Source organism: Mustelus asterias, chromosome 24, assembly GCF_964213995.1.
Source record: "Mustelus asterias chromosome 24, sMusAst1.hap1.1, whole genome shotgun sequence".
Classification (NCBI taxonomy): Eukaryota; Metazoa; Chordata; class Chondrichthyes; order Carcharhiniformes; family Triakidae; genus Mustelus; species Mustelus asterias.
The window spans coordinates 33,924,708-33,947,738 of NC_135824.1; the positions used below are offsets into that span (position 1 = coordinate 33,924,708).

At 42.2% G+C, this 23,031-nt stretch overlaps 1 protein-coding gene across 1 annotated transcript in view; it reads left to right on the plus strand.

Annotated features, from left to right (window-relative positions):
• The window catches only part of efl1 (elongation factor like GTPase 1), a 338,480-nt gene extending 317,002 nt beyond the window's left edge, over window positions 1-21,478 (plus strand). The window contains exon 20 of the mRNA XM_078241003.1: window positions 19,088-21,478. Coding sequence (XP_078097129.1) covers window positions 19,088-19,276 — 189 coding nt within the window. The 3' untranslated portion in view covers window positions 19,277-21,478. The remainder of the gene's footprint in view (window positions 1-19,087) is intronic.
• Window positions 21,479-23,031: the final 1,553 nt, after the last annotated feature.

Here is a 23,031-nt window from a genome sequence, read left to right on the forward strand (position 1 = left end):
CATGCTTGGTTTCATCGGTCAGAACATTGAATACAGGAGTTGGGACGTCTTGTTGAAGTTGTACAAGACATTGGTAAGGCCACACTTGGAATACTGTGTGCAATTCTGGTCATCCTATTATAGAAAGGATATTATTAAACTAGAAAGAGTGCAGAAAAGATTTACTAGGATGCTACCGGGACTTGATGGATTGAGTTATAAGGACAGGCTGAATAGACTGGGACTTTTTTCTCTGGAGCATAGGAGGCTGAGGGGTGACCTTATAGAGGTCTATAAAATAATGAGGGGCATAGACAAGGTCGATAGTCAATATCTTTTCCCAAAGGTAGGGGAGTCTAAAACTAGAGGGCATAGGTTTAAGATGAGAGGGGAGAGATACAAAAGTGTCCAGAGGGGCAATTTTTTCACACACAGGGTGGTGAGTGTCTGGAACAAGCTGCCAGAGGTAGTAGTAGAGGCGGGTACAATTTTATCTTTTAAAAAGCATTTAGGTAGTTACATGGGTACGATGGGTATAGAGGGATATGGGCCAAATGCGGGCAGTTGGGATTAGCTTAGGAGTTTTTTTTTAAAAAGGGCAGCATGGACAAGTTGGGCCGAAGGGCCTGTTTCCATGCTGTAAACCTCTATGACTCTATGTTAGTTTAGATAGGGCATCATTGATTGGCACGGGCTTGGAGGGCCGAAGGGCCTGTTCCTGTACTGTGCTCTTTGTTTTTTGTTCTTTATTCCCTTCCCATTCCTGCTAATGTATGTCCCCATCCAGCCCCTAAGGCACAGTCTGACAAAGGGTGGTCCAGACTCAAAACATTGACTCTATTCTCTCTCCACAGATGCTGTCAGACCTGCTGAGATTTTCCAAAATGTTCTGTTTTAGTTGCCCAAGGCCCCTTGTATACTCTATGCCAACCTGTGCTGCTCTACCCACCCCTTATGTCAACTTATGCCCCCACCCACCATCCTTTGCCCTTGTATTCATAGCCCCACATCAAAAATAGCTAATCCCTCAACAATCACTTGAAACTGTCACTCAAACTGTGAACTTCCACGTTGGCCACTCTGATGATGATAGGTTGTGGAAACAGGCAAACAGCAATAATACAATAATGATAGACCTCCGGCTAAATGTGAACAAACAGCTATTGAAATTGCAAACAATACTTTTTTTGCAACTCAGAAACACAGCAGGCTTTTTTTTATAAATACAAAGACTAGGACATTTAAATAACTTGACAGCTTGACAATTCCACAGACGCTATCCACCTTTTACACATATTCCTATCTACTCTTATAAATCAGTCACGCGCTGGGGAAACAGACCTCGCTCCAGCAAAAATGGAGGCTGTTTGAACTCGGCGCCGGGTTCAGCAGCCCCCGGCAGGTTTGCTCCATTTGTGAATCACATCCCATCCTCTTCCCCCCCCCCGGCGAAAATAAGATCTGATGGAAATGGGAGCAGCATTTCCAGATCGAGGTCCCTGTCACCATTTTGTCTGAGGTGCGGCGCCTCCATGACTGCATGAAAATCTGGGCCAATATAGCATTAGTATTCTTTTCTTTGGTTACTTAAAGAGATTAAGTACTTCATGTAAGTAACAATTAGACAAATATTTTACAAAGAAAATTATTCTTTAGTCAAAATCCATAAATCTTGTATATGTATGCTCATGTAATTGTAAACATGCATTAATATATATGTGTAGGTGTAATAACATTATAGAAATATACAGCAGGTCGCTCAGAGAAACAATAGAGTCGTCGGCTGGAATTTTCCAGTCCCCCGCAGAACCTTTTCCAGTGGCGGAGGTGACTTGCCGTTGGCCGCTGGCGGGATCTTCCAGTCCTGCTAAAATCTACAGCGCTTTGAATTGCTTACCTGCCCCGCCGCAGGGGGTTGCCTTTGGCAGGACCATAAGATCCCGTCTATAGACACCAAAGAAGACCATTCAGCCCATTGAGTCTCTGCCAACTCTTTGTGAAACAATCCAGTCAGTTTTCCCCCTGTCTATCCCCAAAACCTTGCAAGTTTATTTTCCTAAAGTGGCTATCCAATTTCCTTATACTGGTGTACGTCTCCTTACATGTTTGACGCATGCCTGACAAGTTATAACCCCTCTCCTTTTCTGTAATGATGTCTGCTGACCTAATTTCCATCATTATTTCTATTTATCTTTCAGACCTCCAGCACATGTTTAATATATTTACATGTGAGTGCATGCTTAAGCATGTGCACATTTATATTTATACTTCTATGTGTGCATTTTTGTGGATGTATGTAATGCATCAATTTTCCTGTGAATGACATGACAGTGAGTAAAGTACGCATTCATAGTTTCAGATTTACAAACAATCCCTGAAATCAGGCATGGTGTCATGAAGTAATTCTGATGAGTTCCTGTTACATGCATGGAAACATGCATGTTATTCTTGTGTCATGGATGTTTGTAATGAAACGTGGAGCATTTTTTGATGCAGCGCTTCCCACTGGTATTGGGAGCTGCTGGGAAGCTTAGAGCTTGGGATAACGTTCAGAAAAGGGTTTATATATACATTTTTAAAATTCTCAAAAGTGGAACTCTAGGCTAACAAAGAGGGTAACTCCAACTTTGATCTGCTATAAAACTTTAACATATGGCTTTTATTAAGTGGATGGATCAGCATACTTGAGCATCTGTTTTGTTGTAAGGACCATCTATTTTCTCTTCGATAAATTCAGTGGTCCTGCACTCAAACTGGAGCATGGTTCGGACAATTGGAACGGAAATGTTGCAGCCCACACATCAACCCATGCCAGCTTTAAATGTGACCCACTGTGGGAGCACGGAACTTACCCTGATTTATGTTAATTGAAACTTATCTTAAAATAACCTGGTTGCTGCAGATACAACTTTTGAATATTTTTATCTTTGCCTTTAATGATCACCGAGAATCACCCACACTTGCTGCTTCCCTTTAATCCCTTTTTTTTTGCCACTTACCTCCATCTGCCCCTCCCCAGTGATATATCCTGGGGTACAGTTCAAAGGTTACTGAAGGACCACGGCAGCTGAACTCCACAAACAGCCCTGAATATATAAACCTATGATTTGTGGAAAGGGAATCCTAAAGAACAAACTTGTACAGTGCTGTTTATATGAACCTCAGAACATCTCAAAGTGCTTCACTGCCAATGAATTACTTTTTCAAATGCAGACACTAGTGACAAAAGTTAAAAACCCAAGCCAATGGTGCACACCATTTCCATTGGCAACAGCATTGTGCTAATGATCAGATAATCTGGTTTAGACACTGGTTGAGAAATGGATATTGATCCAACACCAAGAGAACTCCTCTGTCACTCTTCAAGTGATGTGGAACCTTGTGCGTCCACTTGAGTGGTTTGACAGGGACTCGTTGTAATATCTCATATGAAAACAGTGCACTTCTCATTTCTCTCAGCCCTCCAGTGGAATGTCATCCTAGATTTGGCACAGTGGTTAGCACTGCCACCCCACAGCGCCAGGGACCCGGGTTCAATTCCCGGCTTGGGTCACTGTTTGTGCGGAGTGTGCACGTTCTACCCGTGTCAGTGTGGGTTTCCTCCAGGTGCTCCGGTTTCTTCCTGCAGAACAAAAGGCGTGCTGGTTGGGTGCACTGGCCATGCTAAATTCTCCCTCGGTGTACCCAAACAGGCGCCTGAGTGTGACGACGTGTGGATTTTCACAGTAATAAAAGCAAATTACTGCGGATGCTGGAATCTGAAACCAAAAGAGAAAATGAGCTTTGACAAAGGGTCATCTGGACTCGAAACGTCAGCTCTTTTCTCTCCTTATAGATGCTGCCAGACCTGCTGAGATATCCCCAATTTTCACAGTAACTTCATTGCAGTGTTAATGTAAACCTACTTGTGACACTAATAAATAAACTTTAAGCTTTAACTTTTAAAAAATTATGCTGAAATGTCTGGAGTGGGCCCACAACCTGATTTAGTGGTAAAAGTGCTATCACCAAGCCAAGTCTTGCCAGTATTAAAACTACAGTAGGGTTTAAGGTTATGATTTAGGCTTTAGGTAAGTCAAATTTTCATTGGTGGATATTGGAGGCAAAAGCACATGAAGAGGGATATAGGTGTTGAAAGCATGGGCACCTAGAAAATGTTGGCATTTTTGATGCATTGTAGATTTTATAATTTAACACAATGAAACTGATGGCTACAGTTTTAATTTTATAAGGAATTGGTTTGTTTTTTAACAGTTTGGGGAATTAATTACCCTTTTCTCCAGTGGCATCAGATAATCTGTGAATGGTAGAAAAAGGTTTTAATTATTATCTTTTTAATAGTTTCATCCTAAACCAGCATCTGAACCTGGTCCTATTTGCTATGGACCGGATGGATCTGTAGGCAGCAAACATTGAGTTTTATCTTTTCCTTTTCCTGCACATCCTCCGAACCAATGCTGGCACTCGCCTTCCCAATTTTAACTGGCATTCTATATCCACCCACACAAGAACCTGATATTCTGTCACCCACCCCACCCCCCTCCCCCCCCCCCCCCCCCCCCCCCTCCCCTCAACTCTTTAGTTAATATCTGTTGGTCTTCCCTCTCCCAATTATTGCTCACACTTTCTCTCTACCCCACCCCACTGTACCACATCTGGTTTATCCCCTCCAGCTCCAAAAAAACAACTCTCACCAACTTTTACAGATGCATCATAGAAAGCATTCTTTCTGGTTGTATCACAGCTTGGTATGGCTCCTGCTCTGCCCAAGACCGCAAGAAACTATAAAAGATCATGAATGTAGCCCAAACCATCATGCAAACCAGCCTCCCATCCATTGACTCTGTCTACACTTCCCGCTGCCTCGGAAAAGCAGCCAGCATGATTAAGGATCCTACGCACCCCAGACATTCTCTCTTCCACCTTCTTCCAACGGGAAAAGATACAAAAGTCTGAGATCACGTACCAACCAACGCAAGAACAGCTTCTTTCTTCCCTGTTGCCATCAGACTTTTGAATGGCCCAACTTGGATTAAGTTGATCTTTCTCTACACCCTAGCTATGACTGTAACACTACACTCTGCACTCTCGCCTTTCCTTCTCTATGTACGGGTATGCTTTGTATAGCGCGCAAGAAACAATACTTTCCCTGTATACTAATACATGTGACAATAATAAATCAAATCAAATCAAAAAACGACTTCCAACTTATCCCACTGTGCTGCTCCAAATTCCCCCCTCACCTTGACAAGAGTGGTAGAATCAAAAAAGACAATGATGGGAAGGAAAAGGATGTCAGAGTTGACTGAAGCGTGGGGGAAATAAAACATGAGAATTGAAGGAGAGAAAGGAGAGTGCAAGAAGTTACTGTATGGTGAACTGTGGGAATATGTCAAAATTAATGGTGAGGTGAAGGAAGACAGCGCTGGGCTGAAAGAGAGAATCAATTAATATTGTGGAGGTTTTAGTGCACACTCAGCATCCACAATACTGGCAATTAAAACAAAGTGTTCTGGACAAGCAGAAGGGGAAGCCTGTCTAATGGCTGTTTCATCTCCCTAGGTCAGGGATGATTGAAGCTTGTTGCAGCTTCCCCCACCATCTCAGTTGAGACTGACTAACTCAGCATAGCTCAAACCTTGCATCTTTCTGGTCACTGCGGTTCAGTGTCAAACAAGGTAATTTACCCACTGAACCATCGGGGGTTTGAGTTTATATTTTTATAAGAAAATTATTGCGATAACACAATTTGTCCCAGAAAAGTCACTATTTTTTTAGCAGTAACAGATTTATTCTGACAACACAGAGATCAGCAGATTAGCTCCAGACAGTTAACGCGACCTGGAAGCCACACTTTCCCCTCCAGCAGCCTGCATGTCTTGTGCATATATCGCTGATGACGCATTTGCTTCCAATTCCACAGTAGCACCTTGGAGAAGTGGAATCCAGCACCCTAGGACAGTAACACGTAAACACTTTGACACTTTTGTAAGAAATCCCTTATTCATGCTGTTTCAGAAATAACTTTGCTAAAATAGCGAAGAACAGAACTTTGGAAGACGTTTCAGTATTTGTGTGCTGGTGTCCTACCGCGTAACTTCAGTGTCCAATGTTTGTTTGCTTAAAATTCAACAGGGCCACAGTATTTCGCATTAGTTTCTTGTTAGATTTGGTGTTTTCTCTCAATCTTGAATTAAAGCAACCCATAAATTCTCTGCCGGTAATGGATGCTAAGCAAAGACGTGACATTGTATTTCATGTAATTCAATCTCTTGAATAATGGCTTTTCCCTGAAAAACTCCATCACACAAAATAGTTTTCCGAACATATGGACATCACTGGCTGGCTTCTTATTACAGTGTAAAGTGAGTTCTGCAATTTCCACTGAGGTCAGCGTTAAGAAACAATGAATTTGAGGGCAGCTTAGGTTTTACTGAATTGCTAACCTTGCTCAGCTTCATGTTCAGCCTCAGCGGTAAAGCCAGTCCCATTTCTTGTAACTGAACAAAATACGTCCTTGAGGCAGATGGAGCTGTAACTACTGAAACTAACAGCAAAATGCTGACAATACACGGCACATCTGACAATGAGAGAATCTGAAATGTTATCTTGTCTGTTCCTTTTCATACGTTGCTGGAGCTGCTGTTACCTCCTGGCTTTATTTTTGTTTCTAAAGTGGCAATGAATAAGAGTTCTTATAAATGTAGTTCACTCACAAATCTTGCAGTAATTGCACTGACAATGAAATGGAAAAAAGAGGAATCAGTGCTGTTTTGCAAACACCTATATATGTGTTGCATTCTAAATGATTAAGAAATGACAGCAAGTTAGCTTATATGTAAGTGAAATCCGTGGAAATGGCACATCAACACTAAGAACTTTGTTAAACTTAGTGCGGGAATATCATACTCGGACAAAGCCATATCATGGTGTTAAAAGAAATGTGCCAAAAACCTCTGACCTTGTCCACAGCTGGAGTGTTGCTGCAGTGAATGGAGTTTTGGCTGAGCGCCAGATTTTCCACACTCGCTGGCAGCGGGGTGGCCACGGACGAGCTCGGAGAATCTCACCCATCGTATTTGGAGTGCAATTGTATTTAAAGTATAGGATTTGAAAACACAGGAGGAGGCCATTCGCCCCATCTTGTCAGAGCTAGCAATCTGATCCCACTGTCCTGCGCTTTCCTCATAGCCCAGTGTCCAAATTACTCTTAATGTGTAATGCTCCCCATCCTATCCAATCCCTGTGACAAAGTTTCTGCGCTGCAAAAGCACTGTGTAGTAATATCTGTCCAAGTCTTTCTACCCACCTAAAGATAATGACAAGTACATTCAAAGATAAATTGTTGCACCTTGAATATTATCAAATACCCCAAGGTACTCCAAGGGGGGGTTGGGGGGGAGGCGTTGCAACGTACATGCCTCCAGTTGGTTAGTTTAACTCTGCAACTAACTCTGCAGCTACCTCTTCCCACTATGGCACCAAATCCCCCCCCAGACAAAATCTAGAGGGAGAGGTGCACATAGCTCATAAGTAGAATCAAACCATAGCCAATTTGAATTTACTAGTATACAGTGAACTCGAGAACCTCTATGAGCGTGCCTCGCTGGGATCCTGCTAATGTGTCCTCACTCAGTCCTGAGAAACGCTGGAATGAGTTCTGAGATAATGTCCCATTCAAACACCTGATCGCCATCATCACCAGAAAACTTTTGAACTTCAGCCCACCCTAGAAACAAAGGTGCACGTTAAACTGTTTCAGCGCAATGTAAATCAGTGCCCTCTTCAATTGTGAGTCACCAGTGCCTCAGATGTACATGGACCCAGTTGCCAAGCTTGACTTGCCATTCTGGATTTCATGAGTAGAGTTTTGCTGATCTCCTCTTTTGCAGTCAGAAATAATAGTGGTCAGTGGTGGTCCCAACCTCACTTCCCAATCTTTTAGTGATAGGTCTCTTGTTAGTGACTTCCCAACTAGGAGGAAAGTTCTTTCACTGTCCATGCTATTAAATCTCTAGGTAGAAGCAAAATACTGCTGATGCTGGAATCTGAAACAAAAACAGAAAATGGTGTAAAATCTCAGCAGATCTGACAACATTGTGGAGAGAGAATAGAGCCAACATTATGAGTCTGGATGACCTTTTGTCAGGGCTCTGCCGAGTATGTTCGAATCTCACCATGGTAATTTGATTTAGAAATAAATATGGAAATAGAGAGGTGCTAAAAGTGATGATGAAGTTGTCAGATTGTTGTAAATACCCAAATTGTTCACTAATTTGTTTTATGGAAACTAACTTCTCATCCTTATCCAATCTTGTCTATAAATGTCTCCTGTCCACACCAATGATATGACTCTTAATTGTTTCCTGAAGTGACTGAGCAAGATACTCAAGTGCATTGGACGGTTAGGGAAGGACAGTAAATGCCAACCTTAGCAGCAAATCCACAAGCTGATGATGAATATCATCATGGAATGGTGAAGAAGGCATTCGGCATGCTTGGTTTCATTGGTCAGATCATTGAATACAGGAGTTGGAACGTCTTGTTGAAGTTGTACAAGACATTGGTAAGGCCACACTTGGAATTGTGTGTACAGTTCTAGTCACCCTATTATAGAAAGGACATTATTATACTAGAAAGAGTGCAGAAAAGATTTACTAGGATGCTACTGGGATGTGATGGTTTGAGTTATAAGGAGAGGCTGGATAGACTGGGACTTTTTTCATGGAGCGTGGGAGGCTGAGGGGTGATCTTATAGAGGTCCATAAAATAATGAGGGGCATAGATCAGCTAGATAGTCAATATATTTTCCCAAAGGTAGGGGAGTCTAAAACTAGAGGGCAGAGGTTTAAGGTGAGAGGGGAGAGATACAAAAGGGTCCAGAGGGGCAATTGTTTCATACAGAGGATGGTGAGTGTCTGGAACAAGCTGCCAGAGGTAGTAATTAAGACGGGTACAATTTTGTCTTTTAAAAAGCAGTTAGACAGTTACATGGGTATAGAGGGATATGAGCCAAATGCGGGCCAAGACCAAGACCGCAAGGAACTACAAAAGGTCAATCCATCACGCAAACCAGCCTCCCATCCATTGACTCTGTTGACACTTCCCGCTGCCTCGGCAAAGCAGCCAGCATAATTAAAGACCCCACGCACCCCGGACATTCTCTCTTCCACCTTCTTCCTTCGGGAAAAAGATACAAAAGTCTGAGGTCACGTACCAACCGGCTCAAGAACAGCTTCTTCCCTGCTGCTGTCAGACTTTTAACCTTGCATTAAGTTGATCTTTCTCTACACCCTAGCTATGACTGTAACACTACATTCTGCACTCTCTTATTTCCTTCTCTGTGAACGGTATGCTTTGTCTGTATAGCACGCAAGAGACAATACTTTTCACTGTATGTTAATACATGTGACAAATCAAATCAAATCAAAAAAATTGGGACCAACTTAGTGGTTAAAAACTGAGCGGCATGGACAAGTTGCGCCGAAGGGCCGGTTTCCATGCCGTAAACCTCTTAATATTCAAACTGCAGTAAAAGTAAATGTGATTGGACACAGGTGGCTATAACTGAGGCATAATTTGATTGCTGTGGGGCTGCTTACTCAAATCTTAATTGATGAGATGTAACTGTCGCTTCCCTGGAGGTTGGTTCTTGAGGCATGTTGCATACGGTAACAAATCTTGAATCTTTGAAGAAGGGGACTTCCAAAGTGATTAAGTTGAGGTTAATTTTCTTTTTTCAGGGAAGATTAAACTGATTGTGGTTAGAACGACATCTGTGAATTGTTTGTTACCTTTTACTACAATCTACAATAATTTAGACGATATGGTATTAAAAAAATGAAATATCCAATCATTTGAATTCAGCAACATAAGCCTCATAGCAAAATAGGAATTTGGTGCTTAAAATGTTGAATTATTGGAAGATTTGAAATAAGCTGGTTTGATTTAATTGCATTAGATAGACTACACAAAGACAAAGCCAAGTTTGATCATTGTTTTTTGGCTTTGAAAATGTAGCCATCAGACACAAAGAGGTTTAGAGCCTGGGTTTAAAGTAATAGATTTTGTCTCTTTTGTGTAATACGGTTAACAAATCTTTTCTCAGTTTGGGAAGCAAAGCTGGTTGAAGTTATCTGCAATGCAGGCTAAGGGCAGGATTCTCCGGCCATTCGGTGACAGTGGGATTCTCTGGCCCTGCCAGCAGCTCACCCCCACCCATGGGTTTCCCGGCAGAGTGGGGTGGCTTCAATGGAAAATCCTATTGACAGCAGTGGGACCAAAGAATCCCACCACCAACCAACGGCACGCCAACTCCCGCTGCCGAGAAACACACGGCTGGGAGGCCAGAGAATCCCACCCGAAGGAGTTGGAAATGCTGCTCTGCACCCATTGGCAGTGTGACAAGTTTATGCCGACAACTTCCATTATCAATGTATAAACAGAAATTTATAATCAAAGAATTTGACACAAAAGTATGATAATATAATGACTGGAGTTATGTAGGTAAGAAATACATGGCCTCCTTCTGCTGAGGGGATTCTATTTAACAATTTTATTAGCTCTATTCAGTTAAACTTTAAAACAGGGTCTAGCAGGGCATTATTCTATCAAAGAAAGGAAAGCTGATAGGTTAACTAATCTGTTTGTTATCTGAGGCATGCTCTGATATTTCATCTCAATATTAGGACAACTGAAAATAGTGTTGGGGACATATGACTGAGGACTCATCCACAAGAATGGTTTGAAACACAGAAAGCAAAAGCACTGAAATAATCTGGGGAAAAGTCTTTCAAAAATATTAGTCATCACAGTGCTAAACATGCTTGGAATAATGAGTGATGCCTCGTCACAAAGTGAATGAGATAAAGTTCAATTGTGAATATAACTCGATTGTGAAAAAGTAATGAGGGCTGGGTAATCTCATCATAAATGGATTTTGTTTGCATTCTTTCAATAAATCCATGTGAGCATCGAGGACCAAATCTTATTTAAATGAGAAACCTAATTAAATCCAGCATACATTGCAGGACTGAGACATATAGACCAGAAAGGTCTAAAGTTTGATTTCTGGTCCATGATCAGCTAGGCTGACTTCAACCAAAACAGCGGAAGGGCTAACGACTGACCATCAGTAGCTTTGAGCTAAGGCATTCGGGAAGTCAGCTAGGTTCCCGATACTGGCCACTTCCTCCGCTAAAAACTGTGCTTTTATGGACCATGACAAAAAAGCAAAGCTTGTTGGGATTCGAAGACTCCCATAGCTGAACTGTCGACAAAACCTTAAACCACCACCCCCCTCTCACTCTCTCTCTCTCTCGTAAAGAATGGGCCACACAAACAAGGTACTGAGGGTTGTTGGCACCGGTACCTTCAGGAGAGGAGAAATTGAGAGAAGCAAAAACAACAGCTGAACCATCGCATGGAACTAATTCATCTTGGAGAGCAGGGCCCTTGACTGGCAGGATAAATGCATTTTTTTTTTCAGTCTTGCTATGCTTTCACAAATTCTGTGCTGCTAAACAGAAGCAGATGTACGGTGACATATGCCCCTCCGGCACTGCCCTGAGTTCTCAGAGCAGAAAAGGGTTTTGTTTTACAGTAAATCTTGTCGTTGGTTTCACTGCCATCTGTGTTCTTTAAATTAGACATCTCACTAGCTTAGATTCCCAACCAGGTGTAAGGGCTTGCCTGTGCTGGTGCAGTAATTATGATTTTTGACTGCTGCGTGAGTGTTTGGGTCATGCAATCAGCAGCATAAATCCTAAGTGGCATTCCAGTCCAGTGGCTTGAAGGCTAAAGTTAATAAAAAAAAAGTAATCTTGTCATAATTGTCTCCTGCAAAAGCTGCTTTTATGTTCTACAGAAGTCATCGAGATTTCCTGTCAGTGTGGTTACTTTTTTTTTCCTGAGTTGTTGAACGGATACTTCTATCAAAGGATTTAGCGAACAAAGCAGCTTATGTTTAACTTTGTAAAGCTCAGCTAATGTAGAACTTTCTTCCTTTCACCCCCAAACAGTTAAAATAATTAAAAGAATCTGAGAACCGTCGATATTCCCAGTAAATTCTGGCGTATATTTTGCATCTTTGACAGTGCAGTGAGGGGGGACCGTTCTGTAACATATACTGGATTTCCCAGCGCTGATGGGTTGCAGTTGTGAAGGGAAAATTGAGAATTTGGAACTTTTTTTCACAGGGACTGAGTTAGTCAAAGAATGATCTGATTGTTACATAGAAAATCACTGCACAAGAACAGGCCATTTGGCCCAATGGCTCCATGCTGGAATTTATGCTCTTCCCGAGGTTCCTCTCATCTTGCTTCATTGAGCCCTCTTAAGATATCTTACTGTTCCCTCCTCCCACATTTAACTTGCCTTTAAATGCATCTTGATTCTGTGATCCTATTCGCCTCAACCACTTCACACTCCAAAATCATTTCTGCTGAATTCCTCCATATTAGTAGCTATCATATTTATGCACCCTTGTTTTGGATTTGCGCACGAGTGGAAACATCTTCCTAACCTTCTGGTAAATGAAGGCTTTAAAGCGATGGTTTGGTTCCATTGGTGAGTCAGCCAGTGACACATGATGCAAACTTAAGATGATCATAAGAATTATGTTGAAGTTAGAGAATAAAAATTCTTTGCTCCAAGGTGATTGGAATATGTTTCTCCCCGGTGTAAACTGTTGTTGAAGCAGAGTCAATGTTCTTTGAAAGACACTTAGACAGTTGCTTGAGTATTTTGCCTTAAAGATGTTTGGAGACAAGGTGAAGTGTGAGATTGAGTAAGATGGCTTATGTTGGAGAAAAGCAGTATTGCAGACTTAATGGCCTGAATATATATCTCAAGCAATCCCCTTTTAAAGCAAGATATGATTCTACTTTCCAACTGGTCCACACTGCTTGGTATCTGTGCCGGTGACCTACATACCAATATGATCACAATATTTACTGCTAGTTGGTTAGAGCCCAAGTTATAAATCTATCAATATTTTCATCATTAGTACACTGAGTTTTAGGGAGAGAGGTTTTCAGTTGGTGCCCCTGTTTAAAAAAAAATTAGAATCAATCACGAATCCCTACAGTGCAGAAGAAGGCCATTCGGCCCATCAAGCCTGCACCGACAACAATCCCACCCAGGCTCTATCCCCGTAACCCCATGTATTTACCCTGCTAGTCCTCCGACACTAAGGGGGCAATTTTTCATGGCCAATCCACCTAGCCAGCTAATCTTTAGACTCTTTGGGTTCAATCATAACAAACCTTTTATCCGTGTATTTTCTTTCTTTCAAACAATAAGCACTGATGATATAAAGAGGATGGCGTGAAGGAGTTGATGATCCCTGATTACATAAATAGACTGAATTATCTTCTGCACAACTCGTGCTGAAGGATATAGGGTCACGGGCAATATCTGTTATTACATCAGTCTCTCGCTTGTAATCAATGAATCCTCCAAATGTTGTTGTTGGCATTAGGCTTTGTGCTTAAATAATATTGTTTTAGAAGTTGCAATTTATTGACTGAATAGATATGTGTTTTGGAAATGTGATCTGCACTAACCCAAAGCCTGTAAATCGCACTGGAGAATGAGAAGTACCAAAGGTTATCACATTAGTCTGAAAGTTTACTCGGAATCCATTTATTTCAAATGAGTTAATGTTCCGCTTAAAAAAGAGAAACTTCAGACAAACATGCTAAGCGGTTATCGCACAGTATTGTTTCATTACACGAATATCCAAACTGAGGATAAACAAAGAACAGTACAGCACAGGAACAGGCCCTTCGGTCCATCAAGTCTGTGCCGACACAGATGCCTCTCTAATATTTTCTTGCCTCCATGGCCCATATCCCTCTATTCCCTGCCTACCCATGTATCTATCCAGATGCCTCTTGAACGTTATAGAATCTGCTTCCACCACCTCCTTTAGCAGTGTGTTCTAGGCATTCACCACCCTCTGAATGAAAAACTTGCCCCTTACATCTCTTTTAAACTTTCCCCCTCTCGCTTTCAACCTATACCCCTGAATAATTTACCCTCCGACTCTGGGAAAAACACTCTGACTATCCACTCTATCCAAGCCTGTCATAAACTTGTAAACCTCTATCAGGTCCCCCTCATCCTCCAATGCTCCAATGAAAACAATGCAAGTTTGTTCAACCTTACTTCATAGTCCATATCCTCCAAACCAGACAACATCCTGGTAAATCTCTCCTGCACCCTTTCCAATGCATCAACATCCTTCAGGTAGTGTAACGGCCAGAATTGTACACAATACTCCAAATGAGGCCTAACCAAAGCCTTATACAGCTGCAACATGATTTTCCAATTCCTATACTCAACACCCCAACCGATGAAAGTCAGCATGCCATACACCTTCTTGACCACCTTGTCCACCTGAGTTGCCACCTTCAGTGAACTATGGATCTGTGTGCCTCGATCCCTCTGTATGCTAATATTTCTAAGGGCTGTACCATTTACTATATACTTTCCTTCTGCAGTAGACCTTCCAAATTGCATCACCTTTCATTTGTCCGGGTTAAATTCCATCTGCCATCTTTTGGCCCAGGTCTCCAGCTGATTTATATCCTGCTGTATCCCCTCACTATCTGATAGTCCCCCAATTTTTGTATCATCTGCAAATTTACTAATCAGACCACCTACATTTTCCTCCAAATCATTTATATATATTACAAACAACAGAGGCCCCAGCACTGATCCTTGTGGAACACCGCTTGTCACAGTCCTCCAGTTAGAAAAGTACCCTTCCACTGCTACTCTCTGCTTTCTATGTCCAGATGTGGAGATGCCGGCGTTGGCGGGCTTCTATGCCCAAGCCAGTTTTGTATCCATCTTACCAGCTCACCTCGGATCCCATATGACTTCACCTTCTCTGTCAGCCTGCATGAGGAACCTTATCGAAGGCTTTACTAAAGTCTGTGTATACAATATCCACTGCCCTAACCCTGGTCAATGTTTCTTGTCACTTCCTCAAAGAACTCAATCAAGTTTGGGAGGCACGACCTCCCCTTCACAAAACCATGCTGCCTATCACTAATAAGCCTACTCTCTTCCAAATGTGAGTCTACCCTGTACCTAAGAATCGTCTCCAATAATTTCCCCACCGCTGATGTAAAGCTCACAGGCCTGCAATTTCCCAGATTGTCTCTTCTGCCCTTTTTAAACAGAGGAACAATGTTAGCTACTCTTCAATCCTCTGGTACCTTGCCCGTGGCTAAAGAGGATACAAAGATTTTGGCCAATATCGGATGTGGATTTACACTCACACACAGTTGCCCCCAGTCTACATTCCCTAGTTCCTGTCTAATACTGTCGTAATTAGCCTTCTCCCAGTTTAGTACTTTCACTCCGGGATGACTACTATCCTTTTCTGCAAGTATCTTGGAACTTATAGAATTGTGATCACTATTCCCAAAATGGTCCCCCACTGAGACATCAATCACCTGTCCAGGCTCGTATCCCAGAACCAGGTCTAAGATAGCCCCTTCCCGAGTTGGACTATCTACATATTGCCTCAAGAAGCACTTTTGGACGCACTGAACAAACTCAGCCCTGTCCAAGCCCCTGGCACTAAAGGAATGAATCCCTGTCTATGTTGAGGGAAGTTAAAATTGCCCATCACAATAACCCTGTTGTTTTTTACATCTTCCCTGACATATCAGTTCCTACACTTCACACTGGCTGTTGGGAGTTCAGTAGTACAACTCCAATAGTGTGATTGCATTGCTCCTATTCCTGAGTACTACCCATTTGACCTCACTGCATGATCCCACCAAGGTGTCACCCTATCAGTAAAGCAACACCCCCACCTCTTTTGTCACCCTCTCTATCTCATCTGAAACATCTAAATCCTGGAATGCTAAGCTGCAGGTCCTGCCCTTCTACATCTAAGTCTCCGTAATTGCCACTCCATCATAGTTCCGTGTAGTAATCCAAGCTTTAAGATCATCTGCCTTACCTGTCATACTCCTTGTGTTAAAGCAAACACACCTCAGACCATCTGTCCTGACATGTTTTGTACACTCTCCCTGTGTGTTATTTCTCTTACTGGACTCATTCACTGAATTCTCTTCAGTCTCAGTACTCTGTACTGTGTCTCTTTTTGATTTTTGTCTTTGGTTTCTCTGCCTTCCATTTTTCCCCTTACTGCCTTTTGTTTCTGTCCCCACTTTACTTCCCGCATCAGTTCTCAGCCCCCTGCCACATTAGTTTAAACCCTCCCCAACAGCACGAGCAAACACTCCCCCTGGGACATTGGTTCCAGTCCTGCCCAGGTGCAGACCATCTGATTTGCGCTGGTCCCACGTCCCCCAGAACCGGCTCCAATGTCCCAGGAATTTTAATCCCTCCCTCTTGCACCATCCCTCAAGCCACGTCTTCATCTTAGCTATCCTGACATTCCTCCTCTGACTAGCACGTGGCACTGGTAGCAATCCTGAGGTTACTACCTTTGAGGTCCTACTTTTTAGTTTAACTCCTAACTCCCTAAATTCAGCTTGTAGGATCTCATCCCATTTTTTACCAAGATCATTGGTGCCTATATTCACCACGACAGCTGGCTGTTCACCCTCCCCCTCCAGAAATCTCATCCCGGCTGCAGTCTCTCTCCCACTGATGTACGCAAGCTCTTGTTCAGAATCTCTGCTGGATGTTCAATGAATGTTTTCTCAAACAAAACCCATTAAAACAAAATGACAGAAAAGGACAGCGATTATAAAAAGAACAAAAGCCACCATTGAAAAGATGCTAGAAAATCCTAATATAGAACAGAAATTGCAGAAGACATACCTGGCCTTTCGAGAGCTTTAAGCAAATCATAAATGAAATTAAAACCTACTGTTTTGAAGACTTTTAGGAGCCTTTTCCACACTTCCTAATTAACCCCTGCAGATAGGTAATCCGAGTGCATGGTGCAATCCTACCCAAAACCAACAGGAAAACCTCACATGCTTTGTTTAAATTAATTAGAATACTGAAGTTTAACTTTGGCACTTCTTTACCTGCAATAGCCAAAGGGTTGAATTCTGCATAGACTGGGGGATCTTGCAAAAGGTCCAGTTGTTGTTTTCTTGTTTCATAACAAATCCCTAGGTTATTTTATATTTCTTGAGCTTGGTGGGTCCAATTATATGTGGGGTTCAGAACTTCAGCACTTGACCTTGATCTATCGATCAGTTAGCATAGACCTGCTCCCAGGCATTTGCCAATTCTGTCTGGAGCGAGGAGGTGCACGGGGGGGGGGGTAGTCTGCAGTATCTCCACACTGATTGTTCTCTCCCTGCTGTATTGAGGGGAAGCACTTTGTCATTCACTCGTTCTCCAGTTACCCAGCACGGTTGAGAGACTGGTTGGCCTTGACCCAAATTCCTACTACTGCACAGCACAGCGTTCTGAACTTTGTAACAAAAATTGCCTCCTCCCACTTAGCAGGTAGTTGATAGCTGAGTAACTAGGTTATCAGGACACAATCCTTAAATTTGAATTATTCATATTATTCAAATTCATTATTAGCAATAATAGTGGGTACTTTCACCCAAGTTTGTAGCACTAATACTGTGAGATATAAAATTCTTCATCAGAGATTCATAGAATCCCTACAGTGCAGAAAGAGACCATTCAGCCCATCGAGTCTGCACCGACCACAATCCCACCCAGGCCCTATCCCCATAACCCAATGCATTTATCCTAGCTAGTCCCTTTGACACTAAGGGGCAATTTAGCATGGCCAATCCACCTAATCCGCACATCTTTGGACTGTGGGATGAAACCGGAGCATCCGGAGGAAACCCATGCAGACACGGGGAGAATGTGCAAACTCTACACAGACAGTGACTCAAGTCGGGAATCTTACTAGATTCAGTATGAGAAACTTTGCCATCTCATTTATTGATATTCAAAAATATTGTATAACAGTTATATACATAGGAGACTTGCACAAAAATAATGTTTGTCATTAAATTCCCTCCTAAGATCATGATACAAGTGGATAAACCGATCACCTGTAACTTTCTCTAGCCTATAAATGTTTTCTGAAGTTCAAATGAAGCTCAACACAGTAACAACTTATACTTACATGGCGTCTTTAATGCAATGAAATGTCCCAAAGTACTACATTGAGCCCCATAAGTAGATGTTACTTCAGGTGGCCAAAATCTTAGTCAAAGAGGTAGCTTGTCTTAAAGGAAAGCAAGACAGAGAGGTGTAGGGAGATATTCTAGAGTTCAGGGCCTCAACAACTGAAGGCACAGCCACCAATGATGGGGTGATTAAAATTAGCGATGTACAAGAGGCCAGAATTTGAGAAGTGTAGATTTCTTGGAGGGTTGTGGGTTTGGAGGCGATTACAGAGATAGGGAGGGGTGAGGGATGAGAATTTTATAATCAAAGACATTGCCTGACCGGGAATTAGTGGAGTTCAGAGAGCACAGGGTTGATAGGGGAACAGTACCTGATGAGAATGTGACACCAGCAGGTCAGTACTGCAAGGTGAAAAAATGCCAACAGTTGCAAGCTTAGAGTCTGAATCCAGCAATCTGCTGAGATAAAAGTCTCCCCTCTGTGCTAGCTTAAGTGAGTTTGGCTGGTAAGTAAATGTGTTTGAAGGGAGCCACACACACACTTGTCTACAACATCATAGTCCTCGTTCTTCGACTTGCACTCCTTTTAACCAGTAGTACCACTGAATTTATCATCACATTGACAGTTAACCCAGAGGTGCCTTAAAGATGGATCGTGAGAGAAGTGAAGAATTTTGGGTGGTGTGTGCTATTCTAAATTTGGGATTAAGACTTGTAGTTTGAGACAAGGAAGCTTTGCCGCACATCTGCTCTTCTTTTCCCGGCCAGTGTCCCAGGGGTGGAAAGTATTTCATTCTGCAACACCAGCTTTCAGCCCTTAATGGCATAAAGATCACTGCGTTTATATACTTGCCACCCTAGTCACTCGATGACCATGCACTGAATTATCCAGGAAGATTTTATTCTTTTGTGCACAGCTGTTTGTTCCCTCTACCCCACCCCCAAAATTCTTTGTCGTGATTAGGTTCAACTCCACTGTAACGGTTGCTGTTCCCTTTGTGATGCAGGTAATTCCCAGTGATCCCTACTGGGTTCCCACGACAGAAGAAGAGTACTTGCATTTTGGAGAGAAGGCCGATACGGTGAACCAGGCACACAAGTACATGAATACCGTGCGCAGGCGGAAAGGGCTGTACGTGGAAGAGAAGATTGTGGAGCATGCCGAGAAGCAGAGAACACTCAGCAAAAATAAATAATTGCTTCAGAACACAAACTTTCTCGAGCATGTTTACTTGTGTGGAGAATAGTCAGAAAGCTGAAGGTGAAATCAAAAACGTGCATCATTGAGAGTTGGCTAAAAATATTAATTTGTTCCCTTGGCATGATTACCTTCACACTCAAATCAAACCTCTATTCTAATTCCTTGTACGTGTCAAGTACAAAATGCCATTAGCCAAAGTTAAAGACTGACTGAAGGATGATATTTATGTGCTGAGACTTCTTGCTGAATGAAAATGTGCCACGGTTACTTGAAACTGAAATTGCTGTGGCAAATTAACTCAGGCATTTGCGTGGCACCCTCTGCAGTTTATAGATCGATCTGGTGTGTTTTGAATTACTTTTAAAGAACCTAAGAGTTCCAAGCAGGAAAAGTTCCCCGATCCTGAATCAGACAATCGAGGTTGAGATTTTTTTAAGAATGTTTCACCTACTCAAGTCTCCCTGTGGTCCAGTCTTACCAAGTTAAAATTAATACTAATGAATGCACATTTCAAAATAATGCAAGGGGCAGAAATGGAATAGGTGGTTTAGCTACACTGTACTACTGTGGGTTTATGTTGGAGGTGTCAGCGAAGGTGACACTGTGATGACACTGACCCGCTGTTGAACACAGCAGTGCGTCGCTCTGATTGCTACAACAAATTTTAGTTACTTTCAAGAACGCTTTCACTCCATTAAGGCTTTATGGGTATTCTAACTGCTGTGAATATTGTAATCTCATTGTGTTAATTTTTAATTCTTCCTAGTTTCATCACTGATTTTGCTCATTGTGAATGGAGGGAAAAATGAAAAGTAATCTTGAAACAGATGAATTCCTATACATACTCGCCCCAAAATTGGGTGTATTTGATTCAAATCTTGAATTCTTTGCTCACATTTTTCTGCCTTAGCCCAAAGCACATGATAACTAAAGAAAGTAATCCTTTACGAGGTTGGTTTAAGATTCCACTTCCTTTGTTTAACATTGCATGGCAGTTGTATAATCCACTGCTGATGATGAGTGATTTTGCACAAAAACTGTTTGAATTATCCCAATTGAGCAAGACAAGTGGCACAGCAAACTGGAAAGGCAGTGCTGGAAATGCAGTGCTTAAAAACCTGAGTGGTCAGTGATTTGAATTAAAAGTAGACTGCAATTTCCTCAATGCAAAAGCAAATTACTGCATATTCTGGAAATCTAAATTAAAACAGAAAATGCTAGAAACACTTAGCTGCTCTAGCTGGCAGCATCTGCAGAGAAAGAAACCGAGTTAACAGCCTGGATTCTCCAGTCCCACCGGCGGCGCACCCCCGTCCGGGTCCCCTGCGTTGTGGGTTGACGTCAATGGGAATTCCAATTGGCAGCAGTGAGACCAGAGAATCCTGCCACTAGCAAGCAGCACGCCACGTCCTGCCGGGGGGAAACACGCGTCTGGGAGGCCGCTGAATCTTGTCCAACCCTTTAGGTTGATGAGGGTATCTCAGAATTGTCCTGAACACTGGCACTGTTTCCCGCTCCGTTGGTGCTGCCAGGTCTGCTGAACGTTTCCAGCATTTTCTGTAATGATCTCAGGCCTGGGATCCATTAACAGACATGTAACATTAGCTCTGATCAATAATTCGTGATGCAGAGAACTGTTTCAGTTCTCTCTGTATTGTGAAATCTGATTAAACATTGATTCTCGAAAGTGAAATGCTGCTTAAGGTCACATTTGTGAGGCCATCATTTTGTGCAATGGGGCTGTTCTGTCACATGTCCCTCAATCAATATGCGGACAAGAAGCATCCAGCTTAACAGTTACATGTACCCAGTGTCCAGCTTGATTCAGGTTTCTTGCTCTCATGGCAGTTAATGGGTCTCCAACATGGGAGGAGGGGAAGGTAAAAATCGAAGGAAAAATAGTTCTAATGCATTTTTAAAAACCCAAGTACATTTGCAAATCAAAAGAAACAAATTGGAGGAGTTAGAATGACTTTGCTTATCTTTTGTGAAATGCTGCATTAATAAAGTTATATTTTATATCAATCACAATGCATCAAAATATCTTTTAAAAATCTTACATCCGTATATATTTCCTGTCTACAAAACCTTATTTCCTGTTACCACATCTTTCTCTCGCTTTTTGCATTATAAATTCTGATCTATACGTTATAATGGAAATTGTGTGAACTCCGCATTAAACAAAATAGATACACTTTTTAACTGTTGATTTTTGTAGCAAAAAGCAGTTGTGAATTTTTCATTTGGTTTCTGACATTTCTTGTACCATTCGAAATAGCGATAGTTTCATCTTTTCAGACATCAGTTTGCAGTTATTACAGTACATTCTGGACAGTGATTTCAGTGACTCTGCTGATTATATCTAAACAGCTGCAACAACATTCAAAGAGCTTGACACTATCCAAGACAGAGCAGCCTGCTTTATCAGCATCCCAACTACTGACATAAACATCTATTTTCTGCATCATTGATGCACTATATCTGCAGCCTATCCTAACCATTGTAAACGCGCCAAAGCTTCACTGTGACACCATACCTGTGACCTCCACCACTCAGACGCACATGAAAACACATCCACCTCCAAGCCACACACCATCCTGATTTGGACGCGTGTTACTATTCCTCCATCATTGCTGAGGTCAAAATGCTGGAAATAATTACCTAGCAAAACTGAAAATACCTCTGCCCTACTTCATCTAATCCATTCAACTCATAATCTTCTAACCATTTATTTATCATGTCTATGATATTCTATCTAGCTTCTCCTAAACACATCCATGCTGTTCACGTCAGCTACCCCATGTGGCAGCAAGTTCCACACTCAAACTGCTTTAAGTTTATTAGTATCACAGGCTTACATTAACACTGCAATGAAGTTACTATGAAAATCCCCTAGTCGCCACACTCCGCCGCCTGTTCGGGTGCACTGAGGGAGAATTTAGCATAGCCAATGCACCTAACCAGCACATCTTTTGGACTGTAGGATGAAACCCACGCAGACACGGGGAGAATGTGCAGACTCCACACAGACAGTGACCCAAGTCAGGAATCAAACCCGGATCCCTGGCGCTGTGAGGCAGCAGTGCTAACCACTGTACCACCTTGCGAGCTGCTCCCTGGGTGAATCATAGAATCCCTACAGTACAGAAGGAAGCCATTCGGCCCATCGAGTTCTAACCGAGCACAATCCCACACAGGCCCTATCCTTGTAACCCCACACATTTATCCTGCCAATCTCCCTGACACTCTAGGGTCAATTTCGCACGGCCAAATTTAGCATAGCCAACCCAACTAACTCGCACATCCTTGGAGTGTGGGAGGAATCCAGAGCACTCGGAGGAAACTCTCTCAGACACGGGGAGAAAGTGCAAAATCCACACTGACAGTGACTGAGGCCGGAATTGAACCTGGGTCCCCGGCGCTGCGAGGCTGCAGTGTTAACCACTGTGTCACCATGCCACTATTTATGCTTCATATTTCATGCTATACTTTATGCTAAAAAAAATTAAGAGGGAAAACTTTTATTGAAAACTTTATCTCTTGCATAAATCTTCTGATGCTTTCAGCAAGATTTTGTGCACTGTGAATCAGCTTGATAATTGTTTCAATCTTGTGAAAATATACAGGATGAAATTTAGATGTTAACCGATACGGGATTTTATTTTAGGGTACATTAGAATGGATCGTGCACTTACCTGTAATCATACTGATTTAATATGCAGAGAAGAATGCTAATTACAGCACCAGCAG